General features: G+C 39.0%; 1 protein-coding gene across 1 annotated transcript in view; it reads left to right on the top strand.

Annotated features, from left to right (window-relative positions):
* Positions 1-16,142, top strand: part of LOC123869072 (zonadhesin-like) — a 30,058-nt gene that overhangs the window by 8,373 nt on the left and 5,543 nt on the right. Inside the window, exons 8-20 of the mRNA XM_045911809.1 lie at positions 1,954-2,063; positions 4,675-4,872; positions 5,754-5,951; positions 6,470-6,598; positions 6,966-7,109; positions 8,839-9,024; positions 9,567-9,764; positions 10,304-10,495; positions 11,172-11,333; positions 11,929-12,057; positions 12,818-13,144; positions 14,268-14,462; positions 15,783-15,980. Coding sequence (XP_045767765.1) covers positions 1,954-2,063; positions 4,675-4,872; positions 5,754-5,951; positions 6,470-6,598; positions 6,966-7,109; positions 8,839-9,024; positions 9,567-9,764; positions 10,304-10,495; positions 11,172-11,333; positions 11,929-12,057; positions 12,818-13,144; positions 14,268-14,462; positions 15,783-15,980 — 2,366 coding nt within the window. The remainder of the gene's footprint in view (positions 1-1,953; positions 2,064-4,674; positions 4,873-5,753; positions 5,952-6,469; positions 6,599-6,965; positions 7,110-8,838; positions 9,025-9,566; positions 9,765-10,303; positions 10,496-11,171; positions 11,334-11,928; positions 12,058-12,817; positions 13,145-14,267; positions 14,463-15,782; positions 15,981-16,142) is intronic.

Below are 16,142 nucleotides of genomic sequence, written 5' to 3'. Positions count from 1 at the left end.
GAAGCACCTCGTACCTACCTACCTAAAACTAAAAAAAAAGAATATTAGTCATTTTTATCATGGCTAAAATTCCCCTTTCCCCTCCAACTAAGCAACTGAGATATTGAGGCTTAACTACTAGCTTAACTTGTATATAGCGTCAGTCAGATATTTGTCAGAGGTTAGTATAACTTCGATCATTTAGATTTTAGAAGTAGGCATATTATGTAGTTATACCTATAGTAGGTATAGTCTAATCGCACGCTGACGATGGGTCTGAGTTCAGGTCTGGTACTGAGTACGGGTCTCCTCTCAGAATGAGATGGGGTTAGGCCATAGTCTGCCAAGCTGGTCCCGTGCGGATTGGCAGTCTTCACACACCTTTGAGTTCATTATGGAGAACTCTCAGGTATGCAGGTCTCCTCACGATGTTCTGTTTCACCGTTAAAGCAAGTGACTTTTTTTGAAACGTCAAAAGTTAGTGCCCGGGATTGAACCTGCGGCCTCCCGAATATCTACAGGAAGCCGACGTCTTAACCAATTGGCTATCACAGCTGGTAGGTATTAGCAACAGTCAGTAAATGAACAAAAGAGCACCATGTTTAGGGTTCTGTACCGAAAAAGGAACCCTTACAGAATCATTTTGTATTATGTCTATCTGTCTGTCTGGCTGTTGTGTCAGTTAAGAAACCTATAGGGTACTTCCCGTTGACCTTGAATCATGAAATTTGGCAGATAGGTAGGTCTTAGGTATAGCACAAGTAAAGGAAAAAAACTGCAGACTGTGAATCTGTGGTTACATCACAAAAAAATAAAAATGTGTTCGTGAACAAATCTAATTTACCAAACTACATCATGGATGGCACTGTTCCGTCGTCAAGTGAGATTTCTGGTATCATCGTATACCATCTATCATATATGGTATCGTATCTGGTATGGTGGCATCGTAGGCGATGCTGCGAAACCCTACGTGCGCGATTACGACTCGCACTTGACCGGTTTTTTAATCACGCACGTGTATGAGACACTTTTCAACTTGTTTTATCAGCTTGTGTTATTCATTAAATAAATACAAAGTGTCTGCCAGACCATCTTTATTTACATAAGTGTTAGTGATTAATGGTATATTTTTCTTCACGGTTAAATACTTTTACGTAAGCAAAAACAGTAGGTAGCGATATATGTATTTTCGAATATATTTTATTAAATGTCTACATGTTCAATTCATGCCAGTTCTTCAATTTTTGATATTCATTAAAAAATTCGGAATTTCCTTCAAGTATAGGTAAACATTTTAAGCAGCAGCGGGTTCTTCTCCGTTTGACCAAGGTCGAGATGAGGTCGGTGTACGGGGCTCAAGACACGGTCTCCTTGTCCGGGTGTGGCGCGGGGAAGAACGCTTGAATAATGCTTGAACTTGAGAAACGGCTCGTTGCGTGAACGCTCTTAATAGACCCTCAAGCTACTCTGCCCAAATTTTGTACGAGCGAAACTGACGGCATAAGCGAGTTGGCACGACTATATATTATTTTACTGCCTCGTTGGTCTAGTGGTTAGCATGTTCGACTGCGGATGACCTCCTGGGTTCGATTCCCGGGTCGGCCCAAAAATTGTTAAGTTTATCTGTTAAGAAAATCTCGGTACCAGCCCAGCTCGGCATTAGGAAGTGGGCAGTGTTTCATCTCCATGTCGTGAAGAGCATGAAAGCCGTCGGTCCTGCGCCTGATTTCTCTCCGGTCGTGTTGGATTTCCGTCCAATCAGGCTATGAGATTGAGGGAATAGAGAGTATACCTGTATTTGCGCACTATAATATCTCCCGCGCCGCTGGCTAATCTCTATGGAGATGGCCGCCTTGGCTGAAATTCGGTTGGGGGTACATTATTTCACACTCTTTTCAATGCGGAATCCTAACATTTAAAGCGATTAATATTTAATAGTATTTATTTACTGAGGTAGATAAAATGTATATAAAGGAAAAAATACTTACCATTCAACAGAGGTGCAGAGGTGACGATGCTAGTGTTTTTTGTTTTATTAGCCTTTGTGGCGGATGGCTTATGTCAAGATGCGTTAACCATTGCGCGTATGTATAGTCACTTTTTCTATTGAAAGATAACTAGGTATATTTTTTTTGGATATAATATTAGATATGCAATACTTACCTGTCAGAAATTTATTTTTCTATTATTTTGCGAGTAACTACCTATATTTTGAAATTATTTTTTTCGGTTCAGATGTCGGCCTCTTATTTTGGGGGTCAGGGTTTTGAATCCCGGGCACTCACATCTAGCTTTTCGCAGTTATGTGCATTTTAAGCAACATCGTTCAACATCGTAAGAAAACATATTATTATACTAGGTGATACCCGCGACTTTGTTCGCGTAGATGTAGGTTTTTTAAAATTCCCGTAAGAACTCTTTAATTTTCCGAGATAAAAAGTAGCCAATGTGCTAATCCAGGGTATAATCTATCTCCATTCTAAATTTCAGCCCAATCCGTCCAGTAGTTTTTGCGTGAAGGAGTAACAAACATACACACACACACACACACACACACACACACACACACATACAAACTTTCTCCTTTATAATATTAGAGTGATGCCTGAGTCTCCAAAATCTTCTCAAAGGTATGTGAAGTCTGCTAAACCGCACTTGGCCAGCGTGGTGGATTAAATCCAAGCCCTTCTCATTCTGAGAGGATACCCGAGTTCTGTAGTGAGATGGCGAGGGTTGATGATGATAATAGTGATTCTTTTTTGGGATTCGTTATGCTACACAGCACCTCCAAAAAAAAACTACACAAATTAGTACTAACACAGTCAAACGTAGGCATATGTCTTAGCAATCGTTAGGTAAGGATCAGTTAAGTTTGTATTTTCGGCATGGACCAACCTAGGTATTTGTTACTCGTATTTTTAGGTTTCCGTACCCGAAGGGTTCCCGGAGGCCTAGTAACAGGGTCCCTGTTACTAAGCTTCGCTTTCCGTACATCCGTCCGTCTGTCAGTTAGTTTAACCGATTTTGATGAAAGGTACAGAATTAGCTTACTTCCCGGGGACGGACATATTATGCTTTTATCCCGGAAAATCAAAAAGTTCCCAAGGAAGTCCTTTCCGTTTAATCGATTTACCTATATGTTTGGTACAGAGGTAACTTGCATCCCGGAAATTGACACAGACAACTTTTTATCCCGGAAAAGCAGAGTTCCCACGGGATTTTCAAAAACCTAAATCGACGTGGACGAAGTTGCGGGCATCATCTAGTAATCACTAAGTATTAGACACGGTGATATGCTTCTTTAAATGCTTTTCCATAAGTTCAAGCACCTTTGAAACAATAATGCTAGGTAAATAATGAAAACGAATGAAGAAATACCAGCTATTGTACACAAAGATAAAGGTGGCGACTGACCTAAAATTGTTGTAATGTAACGTCTGTTGAAAACCGGACAAGTGCGAGTCGGACTCGCACGCGAAGGGTTCATTACTATCGCACTACGTACCTACCTTGATTTTTTTTTTTAATTTGCGTGGTGACCTTTTTAATATTCATATTTTGTTTTTTTTATTATTTGTTGTTGTAGCGGCAATAGAAATGCATACTCAGAGAAAATTTCAACTCTCTATAGGTATCTGTAAGCGGGCTGTATCTCATGAACCGGAATAGGTTCCGGTTCATGAGATACAGCCCGCTTACAGATAGACGGACGGACAGGCAGACAGCGGATGCTTAGTAATAGCACTATCGTAAAACTGTGGTAATAGCACGCGCATTATAGGTATAGAGTGCAAAACTAGGGTCAATGCCCCACCTACGACGCGATATTGACTTAGAGTAGCCTATTTACGGAACGTTCGTTGACCTTTAGCGTCAGTCAGATGTTTTATTTGATATACTGTGACCTATTGAAAATATAGGATTTTTGAAAAAAAAAATCGTGGTTGTTCTGTGGTATCTTATCAGTAATCATAAATCACTTGTCTTCATTCTTACTAGTAGCGTTCTGGTTAACCCTGCATGATACATTAGTTTCGACGATGCAGGTCAGTCTCCAGCTTTATTTTCTTTAGCAAAACGCGTGTTATCAGCTAGTTATCTTTTTTATGAATGCACGACAGCTCAATTAAAGAATTGATATATCGAATATTTAGCTAGACGGTTTACCTATAGCTATAATAATAATATAATTTTTAGAATTTTAAATGTTAGTATTATTCATTCTCGATATTTTCTACGGGACGGATTTGGCTGCGAATGAAGATAGATTCTTTCTGAAGAATAAAAAAAATGAAGCTACTTTTTATCCCGGAAAATAAACGAGTTCTCACGGGATTTTTAAAAAAACCTATATCCACGCGAACATCACGCGGGCATCAGTTAATGAATGAATAAATATAAATATAAAAACAAAAACAAAATTGTAAATGTGAAAATATGTTTGTCTGTATGTTTGACTGAACCTATTCAGAGGTCATCCTGCTTCACGGATTTTTAGGTACAAGCATAACTTGCATTCCGAAGACGCACACAGACTACTTTTTATCCCGGAAAATCAAAAATGTCCCCATTGATTTTTATCATGTCATGCAGGTTTCCTCACGATGTTTAGCTTCACAGTTAAAGCAAGTGATATTAAGTTGCTTAAAATGCATAGTCCTTTATAAATAATATTATCTTTTAATTTCTTTTCAGAGCCAGCCAGACCTTGTCCCTGCCCTGAAAATGAAGAATATGTGAAATGCCGAACATGCCCACCGCTATTCTGCAACATATCCAGTGTTGACTACAAGTGTACCGAGGTCCAAAGCTGCGAGTCCGGATGTGACTGTATCAAGGATTACCTCCGGGATTATAATGGAGTCTGTGTCCTGAATGATAAATGCCCATCTCGTAAGTTGCTAAGTAGTATGGTTCCGTACCTTAAAAGGAAAAACGGAACCCTTAAAGGATCACTTTGTTGTCTGTCTGTTTGTCTTTCCGTTTGTCCGTCTGTCGAAAACCTATAGGGTACTTCCCGCTGACCTAGAATCATAAAATTTAGCAGGTAGGTAGTTCTTATAGCACAAGTAAAGGAATGAATCCGAAAACCGTGAATTTGTGGTATCATCACAAATAATAATTAAAATGGGTTTCAATTTTCAAAGTTAGATAACTATACTAACAGGGGTTTCATGTGAAAGGGCTTTACCTGTACTACATTCTAAAACAGATTTTTATTTATTTTTATTTTGTAAGTATAATAGTTTTGATTTATCTTGCAAAATGTCGGAAAAATACCCGAGTACGGAACCCTCGGTGCGCGAATCTGACTCGCACTATGGCCGATTTTTTATAGATGGACAGATTTGTCCTTTGAAATTTGAAGTGATTCACCTACTTTCAAGGTAAACTTTATCTAAGATGACAACGTGCTTATCTATATATTTTTTATATAATATATAAAAGGAAAAGCTGACTGACTGACTGATTGGCTGACTGCCTGACTGACTGATCTATCAACGGATCGGGCAGAAATTTGGCAAGTATATATAGCTATTACGACTCACCGTAGACATCCGCTTAGAAAGGATTTTTGAGGACAAGAAATTTGTGTGTCCACGCGGACAAAGTTCCGGACATAAGCTAGTCGTATTAAGTAGAAATTAATTTACTATTTATATTTTTTTAACTTAGTAAAAAAATTCATTCCGCGTAAGCTTCTGTCTTAAACGAGAAAACGTGTTTATTTATATAGATTGAATACACATTATAATATGTTATGACTGTTCTAGCTCCGCCGCTTCTTGAGTGTGGTGATAACGAGGCACCCTCCACTTGCAGGCAAACCTGTCCTCCACAAACTTGCGATTATGACCCCAATATATACGCTCATTGTGAACCTGGTCCATGTCAACCTGGCTGCAACTGTAAGAAGGGCTACTTGAGAGACAGAGAAGGAAACTGTATACCCCAGGAAAAGTGTCCAAGAAGTATGGACTTTTATTTGACTTGGCACATATCTATGGATCCATTTTTTGGATAAAGACCTTCCTTCCCTACCTTCAACTTATCCCAGTTTATTGCTACTTGCAGCAGTTCTTAGGATGAGCATACAGTTCCAACGACTATGTTTCGATACCTTTTATGCATTTTGTGGTGACCAATATGTTATTTTTTTAAATTCATAATTTCGTTGAACTACTCTCGCGTGATCAGTCTATACCACTTCATATTTCATTTAAATGTAATCTTTATTAGTATTTTCATTTAAAGGATTCCGATAGGTGCCAAAATTCATACCTGCAATTTTGTGCCTGCCTATAATTTGTTTTGCTTTGTATGTGTTTAATTTTATGGTCTACAGTAAAAGTATATTCATTCCTTCAGTCAAATTTTCAAAAAAACTTTTATTTTTTCGTACGATGCTAAGAATCCTTCCGACTCGCGATCGACAGGTTTTTATTTTTTATACAAGTTAAAATTAATGCTTGTCATAAATTGTTATTAGGTCTCCCTCAGTGCGGACAAAATGAAGAACCAACGGATTGCGTTAAAAACATTCGCCCGAATGTCAGGTGCATACCATGTCAATGTATCAAGAACTTTGTGAGAGACAGTAACGGCCTATGTGTTTCAAGTAAGTACTAAAAACTTTCGCCCTGGTGACTCTATAATTCATAATTTCGTTGAACTACTCACGCGTGATCAGCCTATTCCACTTCATACTTCATTAAAATGTAATCTTTATTAGTATCTTCATTTTTAGGGTTCCGAAAGGTGCCCAAATTCATATCTGCAATTTTGAACCTGCCTATAATATTTTTGTTTTGCTTTGTATGTGTTTTAATCTGTACTAATTTTGTGGTCTACAGTAAAAGTATATTCATTCCTTCAATCAAATTAAAAAAAAAAAAAAATATTTTTGTATGATGTTAGGAATCCTCCTGACTCCCATTTGACCGGTTTTTTTATACAAGTTAATGTTTGTAATAAATTGTTATTAGCTCTCCCTCAATGCGGACAAAATGAAGAACCAACGGATTGCGCTAAAAACATTCGCCCGGGTGACTCTACTCTGACGATCAAGTGCCGCCCATGTCAATGTATCGAGAACTTTGTGAGGGATAGTAACGGCCTATGTGTTTCAAGTGAGTACTAAAAACATTCGCCCTGGTGACTCTACCCTGAAGACCAAGTGCCGCTCATGTGCAAGAGAATTTTGTGTAAAATAGTAGTGGTCTATGTGTTCTAAGAAAGTACTTTAAATCACTACCTCCCTACCCATATTCACTAGGTAGGTACCTACCCATAATATTATTCAACAACAATATTTTAATGCGAAAGTTTATTTTTTTGGTTGTTTGTCCTTTTTTCACGGTTATATTAAAGACCTGGAGAGTGACATAGGCTAAGTCAAAGAGCTAAAATCAAAGAGTTTCCACGGGATTTTAAAACCTTAAATTCACACGGACGAAGCCGCGGGTACTAATATAAGGCTAGACTAAGGCAAATACTTCCTCTGTCCTTCTATGTACTTATTGAGAGTAAGTAAATACAAGTTTTTTGATAGGACATAATTTACTTCACCCAAACATAAACATTAGAAAACACGAAATAACAGGAAATAGGTACGTAAGTGCTTCACTTCAGAATAAATATATCTTAATACTAAGTAATTAACCTTCTAGATTGTAACAAGGACTGGTTTTCAATATCACATTACCTTTTAACTCACGCCTAATTTGTACATTCGTTTTCGAAAAAAGGGTGTCGTGAACAGACGTTAGATTACACAAATTCTTTATCATCATCATCAACTCATCTCTGGTTCATTACTGAGTACGAGTCTCCTCTGAGTTGAGGGGTTGGCTATAGCCTACCCGCCATCCAAGTGTGGATTGCCAGACTTCACACACTTATGCATGGAGGTTTAATTGCGATATTTTCCGCAAATCCATGTAACTCCAAAAAATTAGAGGTGCGTGCCCGGAATCGAACCCCACACCTACCAAATAGGTATTTACTTAAACTTTAAATACGAGACGAGACAACACAAATAAGGTTACACTAAATAAATTGTCTACTTAAGGTTAAGACTGAGTCGAAAGCCTTCCATGAAAACAAATGTCTATAATTTACGTAGCTAAATCTCTACAAATAGGAAATTACCTTTCCAGGTGAGACCCCGTATATTTACGACCGATGCACGCCAACTTGCTCCATCCCAAACCCCCCAAACTGCCCGCAAATCTCAGACACAGCGACCAATCGGTGTAATTGCGCCGAGGGTTATTTGTTATCCGAGAAACGAGGCCAATGTGTTAAATTAGTAGAGCCACAGCCTGGAATGTTTGTGGAAACGAACTGATTTTTGAATTGGTAGAGGGACTGACTGACTGTAATTATCTAACTGTATAAATAAACACCTACCTAAGTTTGAAAGCTATGCTGGAGAGATCAAATCAGAAATGAGGGGAACTATTGTAACCGACTTAGTTCAGCGGTTTGTGAAGCTGAAGCTGTTTGGCACATAGTTTGAAAAACCAATAGAGATTGCGATTCCAAGGTGCTGGACTGGGATAACGCAGCGTTGAAGACCCCCAACTAGGTGAACAGATATGGAGAACTGCTGGCGGCGCAAGATCATGGCGTGTGAAAGTACCTGTAAGGGACCTACATAGTATGTCAGCAGTGGACGTTATTGATTGACGATGATGATGATTATGATAAATGTGTTTGTCAAGCATCAAAAAAGTCGCTAGAGGCCACTATGAAAGTCCCTTTCAGAACTACTGAACATACTATGTTAGTAGTTGAAGTCCTTGGTATTTTCAGATGCCAGCGCTTGTGTGTTTGTAACTTAAAAATGCTTTTCAGAGGAAGATCTTTGCAAAAATGAGCAAAACACAACTTATACACTATGCCCATATCAGTGTACCTCGACCTGCAAGAACCCGAACGGTATATGCAGTCAAGAATGCCGAGTAAGTTACGGTTGTGCATGCAGACCTGGTTACCTTCTGTCTGAAGAGGGAAAATGTATTTTGCCTGAGGACTGTCCAGGTAATATTTAAAAATAAAATTCGGTTATAATTTCATAGGTCAATTAATATTTAGAAAGATTTCAATAGATTCACTCATTTAGCAATTAGCTGGTTGCATGCTTGGCTGCTTAAGCAAATAAAATAACAGAAGGTAGACCAATTAATATTCATAGCATTTTCTAATACTTGCTTCCCACGGTGCGTGATATTGCGGTTGGATGTGGACCAGCCCGCACTGACGCACCTTGGGAAGGGAAGGGTATCCGTGGTAGCGCAGACACGTCCGGTCCGTCGCGGCGCGTCCGATCCGTGGCGACTCAGTTACTTCGAAATGGCTTCAAAACTCAAGACCCACTGAGACTGGATATCCGTGGTCGTCCAGCCGTGCGTAATGATCCTTAGAATCACGCACCCTGAGAAGCCAGTGTAAGAGGCACTGTCAACAAAATATTCTCTATTCAGTTGCAGACACTTGCATAGATTGATGGTGAATTTAGATTACAGCATGTACAATTTTTATAATACCTGATACATAGTAATTGCCTGTCAATGTAATTTCAGGTGGCAATCCCTGCAAGGAAAATCAAACATTTGTCTATTGCAATGCCGGTTGTCCTTCTGCTAACTGTCCCGAAACTGATAGCAAAGCCTTGTTCGCATGTGATCAACCGAATCCATGCCCTTCTGGATGCGCATGCAAGAGGAATTACAGACGGCGTAGCGAGCAAGATGATACGTGCATCCTTGCTTCGGAATGTCGTAAGAAATTCAAGTTCTTTGGCCATTGTAACATTCTGTTATTTATGATAACATATCTGTATCAAAATTGGAGATATACTACAATTATTTACAATTATAACTCTATTGTTATCGAATAAGAGTCATTTTATTTTAATCTTACTATCGAGACCAATCAACGGAAGAAGATTTCATCGATGCTGGAAAAATTGTATTGTCTTAATGATAATTAATTGGAATGTAGTGATTCAAATCCACACACTTTACAATAAATCTACCACCTGGGTGCCTGGTGCACTTCAACCGCCCGTTGTGCCAGATCTTTTTTTCCACGCACATACAAACTGTAGAATCAATTCCCATCGGCGGTGTTCCCACTAAATTACAACAGGGGCTTATTCAATGGGCGGACCAACAAATTCCTGAAAGACCGGCAACTCATCCGCGGTACCTCCGGTACTCCAAATATTCATGGGTGGCGGTAATCACTTAACATCAGGTGATACGCCTGCTCGTTTGCTCGCTATTTTACTATCTAAAAAAAAACTTTTTCTTCTCAGCTCCTGTAAACTGCACAAGACCAAACGAAATCTGGAACCCATGTCCCCAGCCATGCTTTTCGGAAGGTTGCGGTGATAAGCAGTCTACGATATGCTGGACGTTGATTGCTCCTGAATGTCAGCCCCAATGTGTTTGTGCAAAAGACCATCGCCGCAATGCCGCCGGCATCTGTATACCTATTTCTCAGTGCCGTAAGTTCAAGGACATTATACTTTTTTTACTTTTTTTAAAAGATCATTAGCCATGCTAATCATGACTAATACTCCCCTTCCCCTCCAACTAAGCGCAAAGCTGTGTAGGTATGACAATAGTGCAACGGGTGGGGTTTGACCCGCCGACCTTTCGGAATTCAGTCGGCTCCTCAACCGTTGAGCTATTGAGGCTCGCATTATATACCTATATTATAATGTACACAATACTCGTATCCAGTACAATATAAGAAAGTTTATGCTGTTCAGGAGACAGAGCTTCACGTTAATGTAATATTGATATAATAATAAAGATTTTTAGGGTTCTGTAACTCAAAAAGAAAAACGGAACCCTTTTAGGATCACTTTGTTGTCTGTCTATCTGTCTCTCCATCTGTCCGTCTGCCGTGTCTGTCAAGAAACCTATAGGGTACTTCCCGTTGACCTAGAATTATGAAATTTGGCAGGTAGGTAGGTCTTATAGCACAAGTAAAGGAAAAAATCCGTAAACCGCGAATTTGTGCTTACATCACAAAACAAAAATGTATTCATGAACAATTAATATAATTAGTATTTTCAATTTTCAAAGTATGGTAACCATACTAAGTGGGGTAGGAATCATATGAAAGGGATTTATCTGTACAATCTAGACAACTTCAATATTTTTTTGCAAATTCAGCACCTCAATGTGGCATAAACGAAGAACCGATAAATTGTGGTGACACATTATATCCCCAACCCCTTGCCACGGACGTCGTCAGTGCTAATAGAATCAGATGCCTGCCGGGATGCAAATGTATCGCCGGATACGTGAGAAATAGAAGCGGTGTTTGTGTTAAAAGTAAGTAATATTTATGCTAACAAGTGTAAATTAAAAATTTATAACACCCCCGAAAAGGGAAGGTTACAGTTATATCTAGAAAACAGCTGATAACTTTCAAACGGCTGAACCGATTTTCTTGGATTATAGCTAAAAACACTCTCGATCAAGCCACCGTTCAAACAAAAAAACTAAATTTAAATCGGTTCATTAGTTTAGGAGCTACGATGCCACAGACAGATACACAGATACACACGTCAAACTTATAACACCCCTCTTTTTGGGTCGGGGGTTAAAAACTATAACCTGGGACAAACTACAACGTTAGAGATGTAAGACGCGGTTCTATTCATTTCCGTATAAAAAATGACAAGAGTAAATACTAGAAAAAACTTAAATGCGAAAGTGTGTCTGTCTTTCAGTCTGCTAGCTTATCACGACCCATACGGTTTGACGAACCTGGGTAGGAATAGAAATAGCTTGTCTCCGCGGGAAGGGCTTAGGCTATTTCCAATTTCGTCCCGAAAAATCAAAGATTTCCCACGGGATTTTTGGAAATCTAAATCAACACCGAGCAAGTCTCGGGTGTTATCTTTTTATCTATATCTGTTACTAGGTCCTATATCACCAGTATGTGGAAAATTCGAAGAGCCAAACATTTGCATTGCTATATTTCCAAGCACTTGTCCGCGGTGTCGATGTATCAAGAACTATGTGAGAAACAGCAAAGGCGAATGTGTCCCAAGTAAGTAACATTATTTAAAAATAATAAAACCATGAGGTCATTTTGAGGTCGAGTAATAATAATAATTGTTGATGTTACTATTTAAAGTAGAAAAAAAAATAGTATCGAAATATTTGGACCTGGCTCACGAGATTCCCATCATAATATGGAGAGTTTACTCAGCGATTATTGAACTGATAGTTGTATCTGTCCACGGTTTTATACCGAATAGGTTCGACAAAATGTCAAGAAACTATCGCTCTGTTGGATAAAGTGCATGATACAGAAGGCAGTACTTCTTGATACGGCACGATTTATAAGGAGGTTCCTCACTACGGAGCCCATGACCACTGGCAGTTTAGGCCCTAGCCTTCTTCATGTTTACGGACCTGCGAGTAATATAAGGTGATATGACGGCCTCCCTAGCGCAGTAGTAAGCACTGTGGTCTTATAAGAGGTCCCGGGTTCCATTCCTGGCAGTAGTTTGGGATTTTATAATTTCTAAATTTCTGGTATGGTCTGGTGGGAGACTTCGGCCGTGGCTAGTTACCGCCCTACCGGCAAAGTCAGGCCGCCGAGTGTTTTAGCGTTCCGGTACGATGCCGTGTAGAAACCTAAGGGGCATGGGATTAATGAAAACTGCCTACCCCTTCCAGGTTAGCCCGCTTCCATCTTAAACTACATCATCACTTAACACCAGGCGAGATTGTAGTCAAGAGCTAACTTGTATATGAATTTAAAAAAAGATTGCATTTAATTGACAGTTTCAATTTTTTATTAGATACTACATTACCTCAGTGTGGAAAAAACGAAGTACCAAATGATTGCAGTATAGTCTATGCAAGTTCAGTTCAGCCATTGGAGCCAAGCACTGATGTAGCGGCTGTGGAAGCCGTTGAGACACAGAGGATCAGGTGCAGACCATGCAAATGTATGGATGGCTATGTAAGAAACGCTAACGATGTATGTGTTCGAAGTGAGCCCATATCCCCAGTATGTGGAAAATTCGAAGAGCCAAACATTTGCATTGCCATATTTCCAAGCACTTGTCCGCGGTGTCGATGTATCAAGAACTATGTGAGAAACAGCAAAGGCGAATGTGTCCCAAGTAAGTAATATTATTTAAAAATAATAAATTAGCCAAATTGACCGTTAAGCAGATCGAGTAATAATAATTGTTGATAATATTATACCACACATAATGATAACCTAGTGAAAGTAGAAAAGGAAATAATATCGAAACCGCTATCTTTCTAAAGGTCAATGTACAATATTTCCTGCTACTCCTGCCAGGTACTGTACTTTTCTCTGCTCGTCGAGAGCCTGGTATGTACACTCGTGCAAGGGAACTCCTACAGCAGACTTAATCGATCGATCCATCGCATGGGTGACCTTCCTCGCCCTCTGGAGCCCTCCATCTTGCCCTGCACAACAAGACGCTCAATTGAGTCACTCTCACGCCGGAGACGTGTCCGAAGAATTTTGGCGACCTATTGGACCTATGAAAGTTTAAATAAACAAATTGTTTTACGAGAGGTATTTAACACTGTAGCAAATATGCCAACAGATGTCACGTCGGAGTCTAATAAGGAAGCGAACTTCGGCTTGAATCGGTAACAACGCTAATTGCAAATAGTTTGAGGCAGAAAGCAATATTGTCAGTGAAATTCGCAATCAATTACAACAGAAAGTTTCAACAGAAACTTTGGAATCAACTTTGGGAATGCGTGTTCCAAATTGAAATGCTAAGTAAAAATTACGCCTTGAAAAAAATAATGAAAAACGTTTATTTTGTAAATTGTGCACAAACCACATGTTGTACAAAAGTTGGTTTTCATTGTTCAATTAAAATTTCTATGCTGTCTTTAAAATAGTTTGCTATTACGTGTAGGTAATAACCATTGCTATTATGTATAATAGCCCAGTATATAGTTTTGTAAAATAGCTGGATTATTGAAGTCAATTATCATTATTAACCCCCGACCCAAAAAGAAAGTTGCTATAAGTTTGACGTGTGTATCTGTTTATCTTTCTGTGGCATCGTAGCTCCTAAACTAATGCACCGATTTTAATTTAGTTTTCTTTGTTTGAAAGGTGGCTTGATCGAGAGTGTTCTTAATTATAATCCAAGAAAATCGGTTTAGCCGATTGAAAGTTATCAGCTCTTTTCTAGTTAATGTAACCTTCACTTGTCGGGGGTGTTATAAATTTTTAATTTACACTTGTTTCAGGTCCTAAATGTGGGCAAAATGAAACCTACGTCCCATGTATAGTCCCATGTCCATCAAACTATTGTCCAAGGGATGACAGACTTATCTTAGTACAATGCTTAGTACCTTCCCCTTGTCCTGGCGGTTGCGCTTGTAAGACCAACTATACACGCATTAGCTATGAAGATCCAAGATGCATCTTAGCCTCAGACTGTCGTAAGTGTTTTTTATTTTAAGTAGGATTTCATAGAACCGTCACTCCGTCACTCGTTTCATACAATCGTAGTTCCAATTTCATTTGAATATTAAGCAACCAAAGTCCATGAAATTTTGCAGACATATTCTAGAAACTATTATCTATGTCTGTGGTTTTCCAGATTTCTGTTAAAATATTCGGTTTCAAAGTTACGCGGTCTTAAAATTTTCATACAAATCTTTGAGCCCCTGTAATTTTAAAACTACATATTTTGAGAAAAATCTAAAACACCACAGACACAGATATTAGTTTCTAGAATATGTCTGCAAAATTTCATGGACTTTGGTTTCTTAATATTCAAATGAAATTGGAACTACGATTGTATGAAACGAGTGACGGAGAGAGCCCTGTTAATCTTTGTACCTCAATCGACGAGGTTATATTTTTAACGAACTTCAAAAAAGGAGGCGGTTCCGTACCTCAAAAGGAAGAACGGAATCCTTATAGGATCACTTTGTTCTCTGTCTGTCTGTCTTTCTGTCTTTCCGTCCGTCCGTCCGTCCGTCGTGTCTGTCAAGATAACCAATAGGGTTACTTCCCGTTGACCTAGCATCATGAAGTTTGGCAGGTAGGTAGGTTATAGCATAAGTAAAGGTATAAATCCAAAAGTGATTACATCATCAAAAAAATAATTAAAATGTGTGTCAATTTTCAAAGTAAGATAACTATACCAAGTGGGGTATCATATGAAAAAGCTGTACCAGTACATTCTAAAATTGTTTTTTTATTTATTTTTATGCATAAAAGTTTTTTATCTATAGAGTAAAATGTCGGGAAAAACGCGTACGCGAGTCAGACTCGCACTTGGCCGGTTTTTTCATAGGGACTCAGCTCACAACGCGTCGTGGTTGTACGTCGTGAGTCTCCACCGCATTTCGAGCTGTTTTTTTTTATGAAAAAGGAACCCCGGATGGGTTCAAAACTAGTCAGACTTACGTCGACTTACTACGGTACAGCCGGGAGCATCTATATTTATAATGGAAATCACTAACGATAGTGATTATGCCAGATCCTTTATTAAGGACCTGTCATCCCGTTTTGTGGAGTCCACGGGTGACCGAAGGTCTGGACTCTGGCCATTCAACGAGGTAACGCAGCCAGCGTTCTGGGCACCCTCGTTGCAGTGATTTGGATGACATTTTTGTTTTGTAATTTTTATATTTAAGTATTTATTGTACCTATGTGTGACCTTTACATTATTTTACACTTCCATATTATAGGTACAATAAACAAAAGTTTAAACGCTGCAATTATTAATTCAATTCTTATTTTGTTCTCAGCCCCTATCAAATGCACAGAAGAAAACACAGAATATAATTCATGCCCCTCAGCGTGCTTTTCCGAAGGCTGCGGTTCTTTGCAATTGGAGCCCGAAATTTGCAACACACTAGTTCCGAACGTGTGCCGACCGCGATGCGTGTGTCAAAGAGACTACCGCAGAGATAGTTCTGGAAAGTGCATACGTAAAGAAGAATGCCGTAAGTTGAAATGTTTGATTTGTCTATTTTGAAACTTTGACTATTATCATATTCATTATCTTATCATTAATACACACTAGTTCCAAACGCATGCCGACCACGACGTGTGTAGACTATTGCAGAGATAGTTCTGGAAACTGCTTAATAGAACAATGCCGTGAG

The sequence above is a fragment of the Maniola jurtina genome, chromosome 10 (assembly GCF_905333055.1).
Source record: "Maniola jurtina chromosome 10, ilManJurt1.1, whole genome shotgun sequence".
NCBI lineage: Eukaryota > Metazoa > Arthropoda > Insecta > Lepidoptera > Nymphalidae > Maniola > Maniola jurtina.
Note: the sequence above shows the minus strand (reverse complement) of the source record. Positions and strands in the feature narration are given on the sequence as shown.